At 43.8% G+C, this 17,659-nt stretch overlaps 1 protein-coding gene across 2 annotated transcripts in view; it reads left to right on the forward strand.

Moving 5' to 3' along the window:
* Positions 1-15,195, forward strand: part of Anp32e (acidic nuclear phosphoprotein 32 family member E) — a 35,217-nt gene extending 20,022 nt beyond the window's left edge. For both annotated transcript variants that reach the window (XM_036191118.1, XM_036191117.1), the window contains exons 2-7: positions 2,722-2,871; positions 3,635-3,757; positions 5,441-5,606; positions 6,293-6,459; positions 12,210-12,264; positions 13,072-15,195. In XM_036191118.1, coding sequence (XP_036047011.1) covers positions 2,812-2,871; positions 3,635-3,757; positions 5,441-5,606; positions 6,293-6,459; positions 12,210-12,264; positions 13,072-13,139 — 639 coding nt within the window. In that variant the 5' untranslated portion in view covers positions 2,722-2,811 and the 3' untranslated portion in view covers positions 13,140-15,195. The remainder of the gene's footprint in view (positions 1-2,721; positions 2,872-3,634; positions 3,758-5,440; positions 5,607-6,292; positions 6,460-12,209; positions 12,265-13,071) is intronic.
* The last annotated feature ends 2,464 nt before the right edge of the window (positions 15,196-17,659 follow it).

The raw sequence follows: 17,659 nt of genomic DNA on the forward strand, positions 1-17,659 counted from the left end.
TGGAGTGTGGCTCCAAGTGCGACTCTGTCAAACAAGGCGAAACAAATCAAAACCAGCGGATTCTCGGAAGCCTCAGGGCACAGAAGTGGCCCTTTCCCCCCATCCTTTCGCCTCCAGTTTGGAGGATTGCTGGACGATACCGTGGTGTCGTAACAGGTTTATGTAGACAGTTTATTTTTGTTTATGTTTTTTGGCTTTTTTAAGACAAGGGTTTTCTATGTAGTTCTGGCTGTCCTGGAACTCGCTCTGTAGCCCAGGCTGGCCTCGAACTCAGATCCACCTGCCTCTGCCTCCCAAGCGCTGGGATTAAAGGCGTGCACCACCACCGCCCACTATACGGACAGTTTTTAAAGCACCCTGTTTACTTACTTTCTCCTTGGGAAAACTTGTAAGCTGGGTTGTATTGTTTTAGAATCCAAGGCGGCAAACAGTGTCCAGGCAGTGAAGTGGTTTATTCTAGCGGAAGAACTGGGTTTCTGACAGCAGATCTCCAAGCCCTCTTGCTGAGCTTTCTTAGCTCTGGCTTGGAATCCAAAGGCTTAGGAGTTGCCTGGCGTGATAGTGCACGCTTTTAATCCTGGCATGTAATCCTGGCACCCGGAGGCAGAGGCAGATGGGTCTCTGAGTTTGAGGCCTACCTGATGATCTACAAAGCAAGTGTCTGCACGACCAGGACTAAATAGTGAGAACGCTATCTCAGAAACAAATGAAGCAGGTGGTGGTTGCACACGCCTTTGGTTCCAGCACTCGGAGGCAGAGGCTGAGGCAGGTGGAGCTCTGAGTTGAGACCAGCGTGGTCTACAGACTGAGCTCCTGGACAGCCAGGGCTACACAGAAAAACCAAAAAATAACCCCCCAACAAACTAACAAACAAACAAACAAACCAGAGTAGGGCACCCTATCATGCACTAATGGTGTGTGACCTAATGCAAGTTGTTTTTTCTGGGTTGGCTTCCTGGTCTCTAAAAGGGATGTCATGGTGTCATTTCTGCTCATTGAAATAATGATGCCAAAGTTACACTCAAGTAGAGAAGATGGCATTTGTTGTTCCTGATTTTTTTTTTTTTTAAACTGGGGATAGAGGCTCCATGATTAGATATATTCAGATAAGTTTTGTTACTCTGCCTCAGTTCTGGGGCTGGAATGGGAGCTCACTAGTTAAGAGCACAGCTTACTAGTTAAGAGCACAGCTCACTAGTTAAGAGCACACAGCTCACTAGTTAAGAGCACTTGTTCTTGCCCACACTCACATGGAGGCTCACAGCTGCCAGGGAGCCGATTCCCTTTTCTGGCCTCGGAAGGCAGCAGATACTCATGTGGTACACATATGTGCAGGAAGAACACCTGTATACATAAAATAAATAAACCGACAACTTGGATCTAATAAGAAATCCTGTTCTGAGCTGGAGACAGGGCTCAGGGATTAAGAGCACTGGCTACTCTTTGGGGGATCAGGTTTGAATTCCCAGAACCCACATGTCGGCTCACAACTGTCCAGCCCCAGGGATCCAAGCCCATTTCCTAGCTTCCATGGGTACTGCATGCAGAGTGCAGTGCACAGATCTACAGTGCAGGCAGAAACACCATATACATACAAAAAACAGGGGTTGGGGATTTAGCTCAGTGGTAGAGCACTTGCCTAGCAAGCGCAAGGCCCGGGGTTCGATCCTCAGCTCAAAACAAACAAACAAACAAAAAACCCAAGAAAAGACGTCCAGTCTCCCGTCCCTCCAGGAATGGTAAATGCTTGAGCATCAAAAGGAGAAATAACGTTTGTCAAGGATATTGTTTGTGTGATGGTGCTTGTCTTTAGTAGACACCGCAGAGGTGGGCTGTTCTAGAAGGGCACTTCCAGAACATTTCTTCCTGAAGGGCAACAAGATTGGACTTCCACTGGCAATTATAGCCAGAGATACAGAGGCCTAAACGGAAAAGGTGATGGACAGTCAGTCCCCTTCTCTCCCTTCTGCAGCTCCCTGAGTCCCCTCCCTGTGGAGGCGCAGGCCAGGGTGGGGAGGCTCTTGCTCCAGTCCAGACATTTCCGTAGCAGTCACACCTTTCTCACACTTGGTCCCGCCTCAGTGATTGGAAGCAGGCTCTGCGCCTGTTAGTCCAGACTCAGTCCTGAAGGATTGCTTACGGAGATAGCTAAATCACACATCAGGTTTTATTAGTATGTTAATTATATGCAGCGTGTCATGCTTTTCATACATGTGCCCGTAGTACGTTGTGATCATGGTCATTCCTTACCCTCCTCCCCTCCACCCTCTGATCCCCATCTTCCCAGCTAATCTCCAAAATGCCTTCATGTCTTTTTTTTATGAACTCAGGTCCATTAGGGTTGCTTACTGGAACATAGGTAAGGAGGGATGATGTGTAAGGGGTTGATTTTTTTTTTTTTTTTTTTTTTTTTTTTTTTGAGACCATTGCTGTGGTGTTCCCAGGCACAGACTCCATGGCTCAAGTGGCCCCTCCCCCTGCACTCCCAAGTGGCGGAGATTTCAGCCTCATGCAGTGCACCCGGTGTAGGGATTGGTGTTTGGGTTTGGTGGTGGTGTTTTTAACAGGGTCCTTTGTTTTGTAGCCCTGGCTGTCCTGGAACTCACAGAGAGCCGCCTGCCTCTGCCTCGGGAGTGCTGGGACACACCCCAGTGTTTGGAGTGCTCAGACACACATGTCTGTTGCCATGCAAACTAATTATTGATATGTTTCTTCTCGCAGGTCACAGAGTTAGTCCTTGATAATTGCTTGTGTGTCAACGGGGAAATCGAAGGCCTGAATGACACTTTCAAAGAACTGGAGTTTCTTAGTATGGCCAACGTGGAATTAAGTTCCTTGGCCCGGCTTCCCAGCTTAAATAAACTTCGAAAGGTGAGTTGGAAGTAGTTTGAGGATACCATGGTTTTTATGCTGAGGCCTGTCAAGGTCTTGTCAAGTGAAATGACCATTTCACTTTCAGCTGCTAGTAAGAAATATTTCAGTTCCTAGAGATAAGAAAAGGAAGGGCCGGAGAGATGGCTTAGTGGTTAAGAGCACTAGCTGCTCTTCTTCCAGGGGACCTGGGTTCAATTCCCAGTCACAACTCTCTGTGACTCAGTTCCAGGGGATCCAACACCATCATACGGATATACATGCAGGCAAAACAATGCACATAAAGTTAATTAATTAGTTAATTAATTAATTAAAAAGAAAACAGAAGAGCTGGGCAGTGGTGACACATGCCTTTTATGCCAGCACTCAGGAGGCAGAGGAGGCAGGCAGATGTCTGAGTTCAAGACCAACCTGGTCTACATCGTGAGATCCAGGTTAGCCAGGGCTTCACAGAGAGACCAGCTCTTGAAGAAAAGAAGAAAAAAGACTGTAGGATTTTTGGTATTAGTTCTAGTATTGCTTAGAAATTTAAATTAGAGTTGTTTTATGGCACAAAATTGGATTTAATATCTGCCACTGCCCCGATCATAAAATCCAAGGAGACACTGGAGCCACGGATAAGCTGCTGTGTAGGGTTCCGATGGGTTTGCAGGTAGATGGAGATCGATGATGTCAGAGACAATGACAGTGCTTTTCTTCACACGGATGAGCTTTTCAAAGTCCTCAGCGTTCCCACTCTTTGCTCTCTCCATGTCGACTGTAGCTGGAACTCAGCGACAATGTAATATCCGGAGGCTTGGAAGTCCTGGCAGAGAAGTGTCCCAACCTCACCTACCTCAACCTGAGTGGGAACAAGATCAGGGATCTCAGTGCAGTAGAGGCGCTGGTAAGCGGAACGATTGTCTCTGGACTTGATGTTTGGGATGAGTTTTGGATTAATTGATCTGAGGTTTGTTCCTATTCTATTTCATTGATCTCTGTTTAAGTCAGGACTTCTCTGAAATATCTCTTGGGATCCAGATAGCTGTTTTTCTTTAACTAAACATTGAGCTGGACTTGCCACTCAGTGCTGAGGCAGAGGAAGGATGACACCAAGTTGGAACCTGGGCTGCAGAGTGAGACCCTTTCTTAAAAATAAAGGCCTCGGGGCTGGAGAGATAGCCCAGCGGTTAAGAGCATTGGCTGCTCTCCCAGAGGACCTAGGTTCAATTCCCAGCACCCACATGACAACTCACAACTGTCTGTAACTCCCGTTCCAGGGAATCCTCACACACACATAGATGCACATAAAATAAAAACCTTTAAAAAATCATTTTAAATAAATAAATAAGGGCCTCAAGCCAGGCAGTGGTGGACCACGCCTTTAGTCTTTGTACTTGGGAGACAGAGGCAGGTGGAGCTCTGGGTTTGAGGCTAGCCTGGGCTACATAATGAGTTCCAGAATAGCCAGGACTATGTATAAAGACCCTGTCTCAAACAAACAAAAATTAAATAAAGCTTTGGTGCCACTCATTTTTAAAGGCACTCACCCCCAAGTTGAAGACCTGTCTTGATCCTCAGAACCTGTGGTAGATGGAGAGACCCACTCCCGAAAGTTGTCTCTGACGCACATGCGTACGCGCTCGCTTGTAGCATATGCATGCACACACCTCTTCAATATAATTAAAGTATAAAAAAAAGTTTAAATAAAAGATCCAGAAGAATTTCTGAACCAGTGACAAATTTATTTAATGATTAGCTTGTATTTTCTTCGGGACTTTGCTCTGGTTTTTAAATACCTGTCATTTTTTTTTCTTCTAAAGTAAGGGGACACATAGTACCTTTTGAGGTACTTAGAGGTATTTTCTGATGATAGGAAAATTCTCAGACTTCCATTTTGTTTCATTATAGTTGTGTGTGTGTGTGGGGGCAACTTGTGGGAATTGGTTTTCTCCAGGTGTGTGGGTCCCAGGGATTGAACTCAAGGTGTCAGGCAGCAGGTGGAGGCAGCCACCGAGCTGCTTGGCTAGCCCTTGTCCTCAGGTTTTTAAAACAGTTGGGCTTTGTGTGGTGGTGTCTGTATCCCAGTGTTTGGGATGCTAAAGGGATTTCAAGTTCAAGACTTGGGCTCCGTAGTGACACCCTACCCTGTCTTTAAAAAAAAGATGTGAGGTTAAACTATTGGGAACAGGCTTGGGTGCTGGTGTAAGGTGACTGTCGTATGGTTGTGACATCTTTTGTTCTTTTAAGATGAGTGGTCTTTGTAGCCCAGGTTGGCCTCCAACTCTGATCCTACCTTGGCCAGGTTATGGGTGTACACCACCACATTGGCATGCTGTTGATAATTTCTGCAGATTCTGTCAGCAAGAGTGCCTTGAGTGTTTACAAGAAATCAAGCTCTAAGACAGATGTTGGAGGCGCGGTAGTAACTAAGAGAGCTGCCTGTGTTTGTAGAAAGACCCTTAAAAAACACTAAAAATGCAAAAAAATCTTTCTTTAACTTCAAGTATATGTTTTCCAGATCTTTCATTAAAATTGAAGAACATGGTATTTAGAATCTTGATTGTAACCTTTAACTTTACTTTTTCAGCAAAATCTTAAAAATTTGAAAAGTCTCGACTTGTTTAACTGTGAGATCACGAACCTGGAAGACTACAGAGAAAGCATTTTCGAGCTGCTGCAGCAAATCACATACTTGGATGGATTCGATCAGGACGATAATGAGGCACCGGACTCGGAGGAGGAGGATGAGGAGGGTAATGGTTTTTCTTCTTGAGACATATTCCTGCTGTCTGGAACTCACTGTGTAGAGCTCAGACTCAGAGATCCACGTTCATCTGCCTCCCAAGTGCTGGGACTAAATACATGTGCCAGCATTGCTTGGCCAGAATCAATCTTCCTTCCTTCCTTCCTTCCTTCCTTCCTTCCTCTCTCTCTCTCTCTTTCTTTCTTTCTTTCTTATTTTTATTTTTTATTTTTTTTGAGCTGAGGATCGAACCCAGGGCCTTGTGCTTGCTAGGCAAGTGCTCTACCACTGAGCTAAATCCCCAACCCTCTTTCTTTCTTTTTAAAAGACAGGATTTCTCTGTGTAGTTTTAGTGCTTGTCCTGGATCTCATTCTGTAGACCATGCTAGCCTTGAGCTCACAGAGATCTGGGCTGGGATTAAAGGTGTGCGCCACCGCCACCCAGCCAGAATTTATTTCTTTAAAAATTAAAGAGTAGTTAAAGAGTAGCCGGGCAGTGGTGGCACACGCCTTTAATCCCAGCACTCGGGAGGCAGAGCCAGGCGATCTCTGTGAGTGAAGAGTAGCGGTACCTTGATATACACTCCATTGTTGGCTTAAGGTGTTCAGGTTATTGGGCAAGAGTGAGGAGGGCCTGCATACCAGGAGGAAGCATTTGCCCAGACATTGGCTTATCTTACAAAATGTCTTTTAAAGATGGAGATGAAGATGAGGAAGATGAGGAAGAAGATGAAGCTGGTCCACCTGAAGGATATGAAGAGGAGGAGGAGGACGAAGATGAGGATGAGGATGAAGCAGGTTCAGAAGTGGGAGAGGGAGAAGAGGAGGTGGGCCTCTCATACTTAATGAAAGAAGAAATTCAGGTGAATGGAAACTTGATATTTGCATTGATGATGGTTTGGACACAAGGCTGAGTACTGTAAAGAATGAGTCCTGAAGCCGGGTGGTGGTGGCGCATGCCTTTAATCCCAGCACTCCAGAGGCAGAGACAGGTGGATCTCTGCGAGTTCAAGGCCAGCCTGGTTTATAGAGCGAGATCCAGGAAAGGTGCCAAAGCTACACAGAGAAACCCTGACTCGGGGAAAAAAAAAAGTCCTGAGTTGTTACCTTGTGGGTAAGCATCTGTCTTCTCTCTTAGCCTCCTACTGGATGCTCCATGGTGGACAGAACACTGTAAATATAATAAGTAAATCTTTAAAAAAGGAAAAGCTCCCAGGGTAGGCAAGCTGCTGCCTGGAGGAGAATGAAGCAGTGTGGTGTAAAAGCTGGTGTAGCGGCCAGCCATGTGTGTGGGACAAGCAGTCACATTGCAGGGAAGGAGCATTAGAGCATGGAGGCCCGAGTTATCAGAAGTTTATTGGTTCTGGCCAGCATCCAGAAGGAAGAGAAAGGTGGGCAGCAGACTGCCGAATCCACGGTGGCTCCATAAGGACTGCCCTACCTGTTTCTTAGTGCCCAGATAGTCTTGGGATTGATTGTGCCCTCGGTGCCATGGGAGGTGGAAACATTGAATGAATGTGTGTCTGAGCCTCTGTGTAAAGCACCTCATTCTAGTTAGCGCATTACAGACACTGCAGAGACCTGAGTGTCTTCTCTCCAGTTACCTCTTGCTTTATTCTCTTGCATCTTGCAGGAGCTTTCCTCCTCTTCCTCCTCTCCTCCTCCTCCTCTTCTTCTTCCTCTTCCTCCTCTCCTCCTCCTCCTCCTCTTCCTCCCCTCCTTTTTTTTTTTCTTCAAGACAGGGTTTCTATGTGTAGACCAGGCTGGCCTCAGATGACACCTCAGTTTGGGATGTCCTCCACAGTGCACCTTTACAGTATGCAGATGTGGCCATTACTTGCCTTTTTTTTTTTTTTTTTTTTTAATTTTATTTTTATTTATTTATTATGTACACAGAAGAGGGCGCCAGATCTCATTACAGATGGTTGTAAGCACCATGTGGGTGCTGGGAATTGAACTCAGGACCTTTGGAAGAACAGCTGGTGCTCTTAACCGCTGAGCCATCTCTCCAGCCCACTGTAATGTGTCCCTCTTGCCACCAAAGCATGCATCATTGGTTGTAGTTTTTCTTAGGTAATGGTGGTTAGTTAGACAATATCTGATGGATGGTTCTTATTTTTTTTCCTGCTACTGTTGTTGGTGTTTTTTACTTTTTTTTGGGGGGTGGGGGCTGCCACCCATCTCCTAAATAAATCACATGGAGACTTATTCTTAATTATAAATGCCCGGCCTTAGCTTGGCTTGTTTCTTGCCGGCTTTTCTTGACTTAAATTATCCCTGTCTGTCTTGACTCTGGGCTTTTACCATGCTCTTCCTGTATGCTTTTCTTTCTTTCTTACTCTGTGGCTGCTTGTGTAGCTAGGTGTCTGGCCCCTGATGTCCTTCTTCTCTGGCTCCTTTTATTTATTCTCTGCCTGCCAGCCCCGCCTATCCTTTCTCTCGCTATTGGCCGTTCAGCTCTTTATTAGACCATCAGGTGTTTTACACAGGCACAGTAACACAGCTTCCCAGAGTTTTAAACAAATGCAACATAAACAAAAGTAACACACCTTAGAATATTCTACAACATGACACTTTTTTTTTTTTTTTTTTTTGAGACAGGGTTTCTCTGTGTAGCTTTAGAGCCTGTCCTGGAACTCATTGTGTAGACCAGGCTGGCTTTAAACTCAGAGATGCCTCCTGAGTGCTGGGATTAAAGGCCTGTGCCACCACTGCCTGGCCATGATACTATTTTAAATTTGAAATGAATGTACAAAAATGAGGCCTTAGACTCGTTTGGAGCCTTGTAAGTCAGAAACTACGCAGTAATGAAGAAGGGAACTTGTTTAAGCCTCCTAAGTATTTATACAGAAAGCCCGGTTGGTTTACACCAGCATACATATAGCTTGAATGTTTCTCTTATGTTTGGTTTATTTGATAAAATGAGAGTCTTCTAGTTTTGTTTTATTTGCATTGGCCTTTTATTTTCTTTGTCAATGATTTCCTTAAGTATAAATAGTAAGTACTTTAAAAGTTACATTTTGAAGTATGTGGGGAGGGGTTGGGGGGCAATGGTGGGTGTACTTTTTTACTCTGCATCCCAGGCTGGCCTCATACTCCTGCATCCCATGCTGCCATTGAATTTGGGGCAGTCCTCTTACCTCTGCCTCCTCAGTGCTGGGATCACACAAACATTCACCACTCCTGCATTAAAAGTTACTTCCAACCAACTTCAGGACGACTTACGTTTGGGTATATTATTCTACTGAATGTTGGGAAATATTAACAGAAAGTGACATGGCCAAGCATAGATCAGAAATCTCTGAAATACACACAGCATTAGGTTAGTGCAGGGCCAGGAAGCATCTTCATTCTGGGTGGGATAGTTTGGGTGTTCACAAATGAAGTCTCAGCCAAGCTCATGACCATAAACCCAGCACTCTGGGAGGGTGAGGCAGTTGCAGTATAGGAGTTTAATGATAGCATAGGCTACCTAGTGTGCTCTAGGATAGCCTAGGCTGCAGGTGAACCTTGTCTCAGAACAAGCAAACCAACGAACCCAAGGGTTCCTTTTTTAGGAGCTAAGTGCCGAGTAACATCAGAGACCACTAGGACTTAAAAATAAATGAGGAGGAAATGGCATTATTTGATTATACATTTTATTTTTTCCTTAAAAGGTTATTTATTTCTATTATGTATGCATGGGTGTTTTGCCTGCATGTGTCTGTGTACCATCTGGGTGAATGGTGATTACCGAGGCCCGAAGAGGGCCTAGGATCCCCTGGAGCTGGATTTACAGATACAGAAGTGCTGGGAGCAGCACCCAGGTCCTAGTCACTAGTTAGCCTTGAGCCATCTCTCCAGCTGGTTATTTTTGCCGTTTCAAGGTGGGGTTTTCTGTGTTGTGTAGCCCAGGCTGTCTTTGAACTCATGGTCCTCCTGCCTAAGCTTTGTAAATGCTGGGATTACAGGCTTGTTCCACCACACCTGGTTGCTGTTTATTTACTTATTTATTTTTGGTTTTTCGAGACAGGGTTTCTCTGTGTAGATCAGGCTGACCTCGAACTCAGAGATCCGCCTGCCTCTGCTTCCTGAGTGCTGGGATTAAAGGCGTGCCACCATGCCCAGCCTAGCAAGCACTTTTAACCACTACCCATTCACTACTTGTATTTTGTGCTGACTTGGAACTTAGCAGGACTGGCTCGCCTGCAAACCCCAGGGATCTTCTGTTTTCCCTTCCCCTGGGCTGAGAGTGTAGGCATTCACCACCATGCCACCCTTTATGTGGTGCTTGGGAATCTGAGCTCAGGTCTGCATAGGGAACTGCCTTCTCCCAACCTGTCGCATGGTTTTGAGACAGTCTTGCTTCGTAGCTCAGGCTGACCTGGGACCCTCTGTGCTCCCACCTGCAGAGCTACGTGTATGCACCACGCACATTATTAATAGAGTATACTTGAGGAGCAGTGAACTTGTGCGCTGGTGAGATGGAGAGAGTCTCAACTGAGTGCTTCAGATGGGTAGCAGTACCAGCTCTGTCTGATAGGTAGCCAAGATCACAGCAGTAAGTGTGAAAGGCTTCGTGCAGTCAAAATAGAAATAATGAAAGTCTTCTGAGCCCTGTTTGCCTTGGAGAGTGTTCAGTGTCGAAATTAAATCTGTTGTCTCTTGCATATTCACTTCTGATGCCCTGTCCTGAGTCGGTGGCAGAATAAAATTGAGAGAGTAAGGGATGGTAAGAGAGGGTGTAAAAACTGGGAAGAGGAAACCCAGCTGGAGGCCGGAGTTATTCTAAAAAGGAGAGAGTAGGCCGGTGATGACCTAACCGGTAAACATACTCGCTGTGCAAGCCTGGGCCCCGAGTTCAATCCCTGAACCTACGGAGAAGTGGAAGGAGAGAACGGACAGCCAGTTGTTCCACACATTAGCACACACAGCAACAATCCAGTTTTTAGAAGGGAGAAAACCATCTTCCAGCTAGTAATAGGTTCTGGGGAAATTAGCATATACTAATAGGTAGAATGTTTAAAACATAGTCATAAAAAGGGAGGGAGGGGCTGGACAGATTGCTCAGTGGATGAAGTACTTACCTTACAAGTACAAGGACCTTAGTTCAATTCCAAGAATCCATTAAACAAAAAAAGGGTGGTGGTGGTGGTGGTGGTGGTGGTGGTGGTGGTGCATGCCTTTAATCATAGGTGGTGCTACACAGAGAAACCATGTCTCTAAAAACCAAACCAAAACAAAAAAAGTGTGCATGGTATGGTGGTATGTGATTGTAATCCCAGCCTCAGAGAAATGGAGATCGGTGAATCTCTGGGCCAGTATAGGCCACGTGGCTGGTCTAGGCCAATGAGGGGCCATCACAAACAGGGTGGATAGTAACTCTAAGGAACAATACCAAGCCTTATCTTCTGGCCTCATAATGCCTGTGTACATACATATGAAGCCACACAGAGTGATTATGATGGTCATGTCATCTATAATCTCAGGCTGACCTGGAACTTGCTCTGTGGACCAGGATGTCCTCAAACCCACAGAGATCCTCCTGCCTCTGCCCCAAAGGCGTGTGCTACTGTACCTAGTGTTATACAGTGTCTTCAATATGCTTGTAGTTTGACTGAAGGTGCATGCATCACTTGGCGTTTTAGTTTTTTGGTTTATAATAAAAATTTTTCAGCTCAGGGTTGGGGATTTAACTCAGTTTTAGAGCGCTTGCTTAGCAAGCACAAGGCCCTGGGTTCGGAACTCAGCTCAGGAAAATAAAAATTAAAAAAAAAAATTTTTTTTTCCCAGCATTTTGGAACATTTTGGATTTCAGATTTTTGGCTCATCTTCTGCTTTTATTGATTGAAAAGCTGAGGTCTAGAGAAATACATTTATTTACTCAACATATAACCGTATTTGTTGTTAGAGTTCAGATCATCTGCCTCAGTCTGTAGAGGAGAGTAGTTTATTATTATTTTTAAACATTTATTTATTACTTACTATGTGTACAGTGAGTGTTTGGCCTGCAGGCCAGAAGAGGGCGCCAGATCTCATTACAGATGGTTGTGAGCCACCATGTGGCTGTTGGGAATTGAACTCAGGGCCTCTGGAAGAACAGCCAGTGCTCTTAACCTCTGAGCCATCTCTCCAGCCCGAGAGTAGTTTATTTTTAAGATAGTAAAGACCTGCTTCTGTTATGATGGGCAGAGGTGGCTATTTAAAGTAAGCTGGACAAAGTGGTGTGTGTGTGACTGTAATCCTGCACTCAAGAGTCAGAACCAGTGTGCTCACGAATTAGAGGTTAGCCTGGGCTACTTTATGAGACCCTGTCTCTAGCAAACAAGTAATTAAAATTACACAAAACTCAGATGCATCTCCCTCATTTATGCTGTTTTATTTCGGGGACTCACCAGCCCTTGGTGGTTTCAGTACTGCACAGTGTAGCACAGAGCATTCACATTGCTGGAGAAAGTTCTCAGGAACAGTGTTGGTCTGAAGCATTGGCTATGTGTATAAAAACTCCATGCTTAGGTAGGCTCAAAAGCAAAGCCGGCAGAAACTCCTTTTCAGAACACAGCTGAACTCTCAAATTTCTTGACTCTCTGAGTTACGGTTCATTGCTTCTCACATTGAATATTTGAATTTGAAGGATGAAGAAGATGATGATGATTATGTTGATGAAGGGGAGGAAGAGGAAGAAGAGGGTAAGTTGCATCAATTTTAAGCAACTCTGAATCTAAAGATAACAGATACATGGGATAGGTTGTTGAGGACTGAGTCTATAATGGGGATCACCCTTGGTTCCTTTGATTTTGTTGTGTATCAAACATGCCTTTAGAAGTAGAGGAGTCTTTTGAAAGAGTACATTAATTCCACCAAAACAAACAAACAAAAAATTGGAAATGAAAGCCAGGCATGGTGATGCACCCCTTTAGTCCCAGCACCTGGGAGGCAGAGGCGGGCGGATCTCAGTGTGAGGCCAGCCTGGTCTACAGAGGTAGTTCCAGGACAGCCATGGATACACAGGTACAAACAAACAAACGAAAAACCGGAAATGAAGTAAAAGCTTGTTCATTGTATTGCACTCTAGAATCTCATTTTGCAGAGCATGAACCTCAGTCCAGAAAGGAATGGCTGGACCAGGTGTCCCTTAGTTTCCTCTTTACCTAGTCCTTCAGAATGGTGTTGATGTTAAGATTCACATGGACTGGGGGTGGGGATTTAGCTCAGTGGTAGAGCACTTGCCTAGCAAGCACAAGGCCCTGGGTTCGATCCTCAGCTCCCCCACCCACCAAAAAAAAAAAAGATTCACATGGACGTCAAGCACTTGGTTTCTTGACCTGTGTGTTGTGTTCATGAGCTTTGTCAGGTTCTCTCAAGTCCGCATAGTCTCTGAAACTGAGTGAATCAATAATTTTTGCTTCCCATTCATTTTTTACTCAGATTGAAAGCTTTGTAACTATAAAAAATTCATTTGTTAAAATTGAGTATTTTATACACTTCTGTTTTAGAAGAAGAGGGTCTTCGGGGAGAGAAAAGGAAACGGGATGCTGAAGATGACGGAGAGGAAGATGACTAGGTCCCTGCAGGATGAGGTTGCCTGGCGCTCCCGGGCATGCAGTAGAGCGACCATATGTCTGTTTCTTCATGGATGATAGCTGTCTCTATAGGAGACGATGTGTAACTTTTTATAGGAAAAGTGTGGTTTTACTATTTTGGCCTTATCATTCCGATTAAGATTTGCTAGTCTGTTAATCATAATGTACGTAGAAAAAAATTTTCATTCATCTTCCCATTGTGAAATTCTCTAGCACTGTATTAGATTCTGGATTTTTATAATTCATGCTTAATGTATTAGACATTTTTAGCCCATAATTAAAACATGGTTGCTTTTACACAGGTGTAGTTTGGTGCATTTCATTCATGTTTTAAAGTTATTTATAAATTAACAAATTACACTCAGCTGTAATATGAAATGGCAATAGTCTCTTGAATGATAAAGCTGATTGATTTTTTTTTTCTTTTTAGAGAGGTGATCCAGAAATCAATAGCTTGAAGGCAGTTTGGGGGCTAGGGTGGATGAGAGGCCTTTCCTGTCACAGTTTGGAAAGTAGAAGCGGAGTTAAAAGGGTTCTCTTTAGCGGCGTAGGCCGTGGACTCAGGTTCTGTCAGTGATACAGTTCAAGGCTTTTTACGAAAGTCAGAGACTCGCAGGCGAGCCCTTTCTGTGGGTGACTCTGTACCAACAGCTTGCTGGGTTTCAGGTGTGGGCTCTCTCCCATCACCTTATTCCATTGCTTCAGTCCTCTCCACATCCAAAAGAAAGCTGGCAAAGTTGTGGATACCCAGGGAACTGTCAGCCATCTGCTGGGTTTCAAACAAGTGAAGTGGGGGAGATGGCCTGTCTCTTGAGATGCAGTGATGAGCATTAGGAGTGTTAGGAGACGGGCTTCGCTCACCGTGGACAACACTCGAGCCTGTGTTAGGTAGGCTAAGGCAGAGCATTCTCCTTTCTCAGAGGCCAGACTGCTGATAACTAATAACATGTTAAGTCGTTTCCCTTAGGTGATTTGGATACCAACGCTGTGAAGTATTTATTATATTTCTGAGTGGAACCTTTAATTATTCTTCCTATAGTTTGAAAGTGTGATCAAATATAGCAGTTGATTGGAATATAATGGCAGTTGGAGGGCTGTATGAAAGTCAGTGTTGAAGCTGGGATTTCTTTCTGTTAACAGTAGTAGAAAAACATTTGGGGTAAGTGTACATGCTTCCTCATGGTTACTAAATAAACATGAGTAGACAGTCCCCTTTTCTTTTGTTCCAGAGGCTCTGTGTTCAAGGCAATTGCTTTTTAGACCTTGGCCACTAATTTTTGTTTTCCTTTGTTTTATATTTCTGTTTATTTTTAAGTTAGTATCAGCAAAATAAGTTCTGCCTGTACTGGGATGCAGAAATTGTTCATAATAGTAGGACTGTTGTTTTTTTAATTTAAGATGTTTGACATGGTGTTTTAAAATAACAAGTATGAAATTATTTGCAGAGAAGCTAACAGAGTTACGTATCTGACTGAAATAAACGTGTGATAAATTCAGTGCCAGCACTGCAATCTCCAAAGGACTAACATTTTCCTCATTTCAATAATTGGAACGCCTGCTTTCAGCCCCTAAGAATTCTCTTGGCACACTATGCCAGTTCAAAATAAATGCTTATTTTTAAAAAGTAAATCTATATATTGACTTTTTTATCAATCATCTATTGTGCAATCAAAATTAGAGTTCTTGGGTTTAAAAACAACAAAAAGGGCCTCCAGATAAGTATCAAGACTTATTTAGCTTTGTGGGTGGTATCTTCATGCAGATAAACAAGGGTGGGCTTTCTATTCCGGAGAAGTTCTGGGCTCTGTTTTAACACTATCTGTACTGCGAGTGTATACAGTGTGTTAAGTCTTTAGAGACTTTGAAGTTCATACTTTTGTGCAACTGTATTTTGGATAAAGCCACACAGTGTTAAACACAAGGGCAGACAGTACTGATTGTGTGTTCCTGGCTATTTTTTGGTTTTTTTTCTGACTGCTGTAACTTAAGTTTTGAAACTGAATTGCTTTGAATAAATCCAAGAGTTGTTAATAATGACTAGCTTCAGTGTTTGATGTTCACTTCAGCAACACCACCGACTGTGGTAAGGCCTTTACAAACAGAAGTGGCTGGAATAGTAGACAGTTGTGACGACAGGCACTAGAAAACTCATCTTCGGGGTTAGTGGTGGCGCACACCTTTAATACCAGCACACTGGGAGGCAGATTTCTAGTTTGAGGCCAGCCTGGTCTACAGAGTTCCAGGAAGCTGGGGCTACACAGAGAAACCCTGTCTCAAAAAAACAAAACAAAAACCCATCTTCCTCATTAATCTTTCCAGCAGCCAAAAAAGGGAGAAAAAAAAAAAAGATCCTGGATTGGCTCAAATTTATCTTGAGATGCAGGTTGAGCTCAGAGTTTATTGCCAATAGGTGAACAAGTATTTATAAAATGTTCATATGGTATGGACATGGGTTTTTCTAAATGCCCAAGCATTTTCCCATAGTACCTTAGTTTTTGCATAGGCTTTTATTACTATTTTTTTCCCTTGGTATTTCGAGACAGGATTTCTCTGTGTAGTTTTGTGCCTTTCCTGGAACTCACTTTGTAGACCAGGCTGGCCTCGAACTCACAGAGATCCGCCTGCCTCTGCCTCCGGAGTGCTGGTACTAAAGGCGTGCGCCACCACCACCTGGCTAATTTTTTTTTTAATCCCTAGTTTTGGGTTTCCCCTAAGTGTAATCTTTAATATGTTTTGTTTGTGGACGATTCTGGAATGTATTTTGTCAAGTTAAATATTTTTAATAAGTAATATTTTCATGATTATGATTATATGTTGAGAAAATTTAAAATACTGAATTCTGCTTCTGGAGAGATGGAAATACTGAATATTTTTTTAGGTGAGAGGACAGTGTCAGTATGTATCCCTGGCTGGCCAGGAACTCTTAAGTAGACCAGGCTTGTCTTGAACTCAGATTTGCCTGCTTCTGCCTCCCAAATTCTCAGATTAAAGGCACCACCACCATACTATGAATGTTGGCTTTGTCTTAAAGGCTTTAAGACATTAACAATTTAACATGTGTCTCATGCCTGTAATCCCAGCACTTCGGAGGCTGAGGATACAGAATTGCCACAGTTCAAGACCAGGCTGGGTTCCAGAGTGAGACTGCCTAAAAAAAAACCAAAAACTTCCTTTAACAAGGAAAATTATAGGATCATAGAAGGTTTGGGTAAAATTATTAAATAATGAGCCAATTTAGTGAGGCGTTATGATTTAAAACATTTTTTAATTATTTATTTATTTTGAGACAAGGTTTCTCTGGGTAGCTCTGGCTGTCCTGTGAGTTCACTCTGTGGACCAGGCTGGCCTGGAACTCAGAGATCCTCCTGCCTCTGCACTGGGATTAAAGGTGTGCACCACTGTGCCTAGCTGAAAACATTCTTTTTGTTTTTCAACACAGCCCTGGCTGTCCTGGAACCCTAGCTATGCTGTAGATCAAGCTGATCTCGAACTCGGAGATCTGCCTTCCTCTGCCTACCTAGTGCTGGGAAACAACAAAAAAGTCTGAGTGTCCTAACCAAAAAAAAAACAACAAAAAAAAACAGCCAGGGCTACACAGTGAAACCGCACGCGCGCATGTGCATGTGCGTGTGTGGTGGTGGTGGTGTCTTGCTAAAGACATTCTTAAGTACTGTTTATTCTCTGTTCTGTTAATGAGAGGCTTTGAATTACATTTTTATCTAGTTGCTGGAGATTTCTGTTTCCAGCGATGGATTCAGTGATACTCTGCAGCTGTCCCTAAATAGCATCCTTGGACTGCATGCCTTTTCACATTCTAATCAGCTTGAGACCTGAGAACCCCGAGTGTGTCCTGTGGCTCTGGCAGCTGCTTGAGTTTCTGTTCTATTGGCTAGCCTAACTTAAAGGAAAACAGATCGCGTCACAAAATGAAATTGCAAGGTGGGCTTTAATCTCAGCAAGATCTTTAAAATGACTGAGATGCTGGTAGCATATGTTTATTTAGAGACATGTTCTCACTGTGTAGCCCTGGCTGGCCTGGACTCATGGACCCACTTATTTCTGCCTCCCCCTTACTTCACTAAGGTGTGCATTTCTATACCCAGCCCTGGTAAAATAGTTCTTAAAAACTTAGTTACTGATATTTAATTTATGAGTGTGTGTGTGTGAGCCTTCAGATCCCTTGGAACTAGTTTTACAGGCTGTGTGAGCAGGTACCTGTTCTGGTGTTTTCTTGGTAAGATCCTAAAGAAGAGTAACCCCAATTAAGAAAGACTCAAAGGCTGGGCAGCAGTGGTGCAGGACTTTAATCCCAGCACACAGATGCAGAGCCAGGCAGATCTCTATGAGTTCAAGGCCAGTCTGGGCTACAGAGCAAGATCCAGGACAGGCACGGCACCAAAACTACACAGGAACCCTGTATAGAAAAACAAAAAAACAAACAAAAGACTCAAAGGCAGTTATGTATTTCAATTAATTTCATGGATATCCCCCCTCCTCCTGC

Source organism: Onychomys torridus, chromosome 6, assembly GCF_903995425.1.
Source record: "Onychomys torridus chromosome 6, mOncTor1.1, whole genome shotgun sequence".
NCBI lineage: Eukaryota > Metazoa > Chordata > Mammalia > Rodentia > Cricetidae > Onychomys > Onychomys torridus.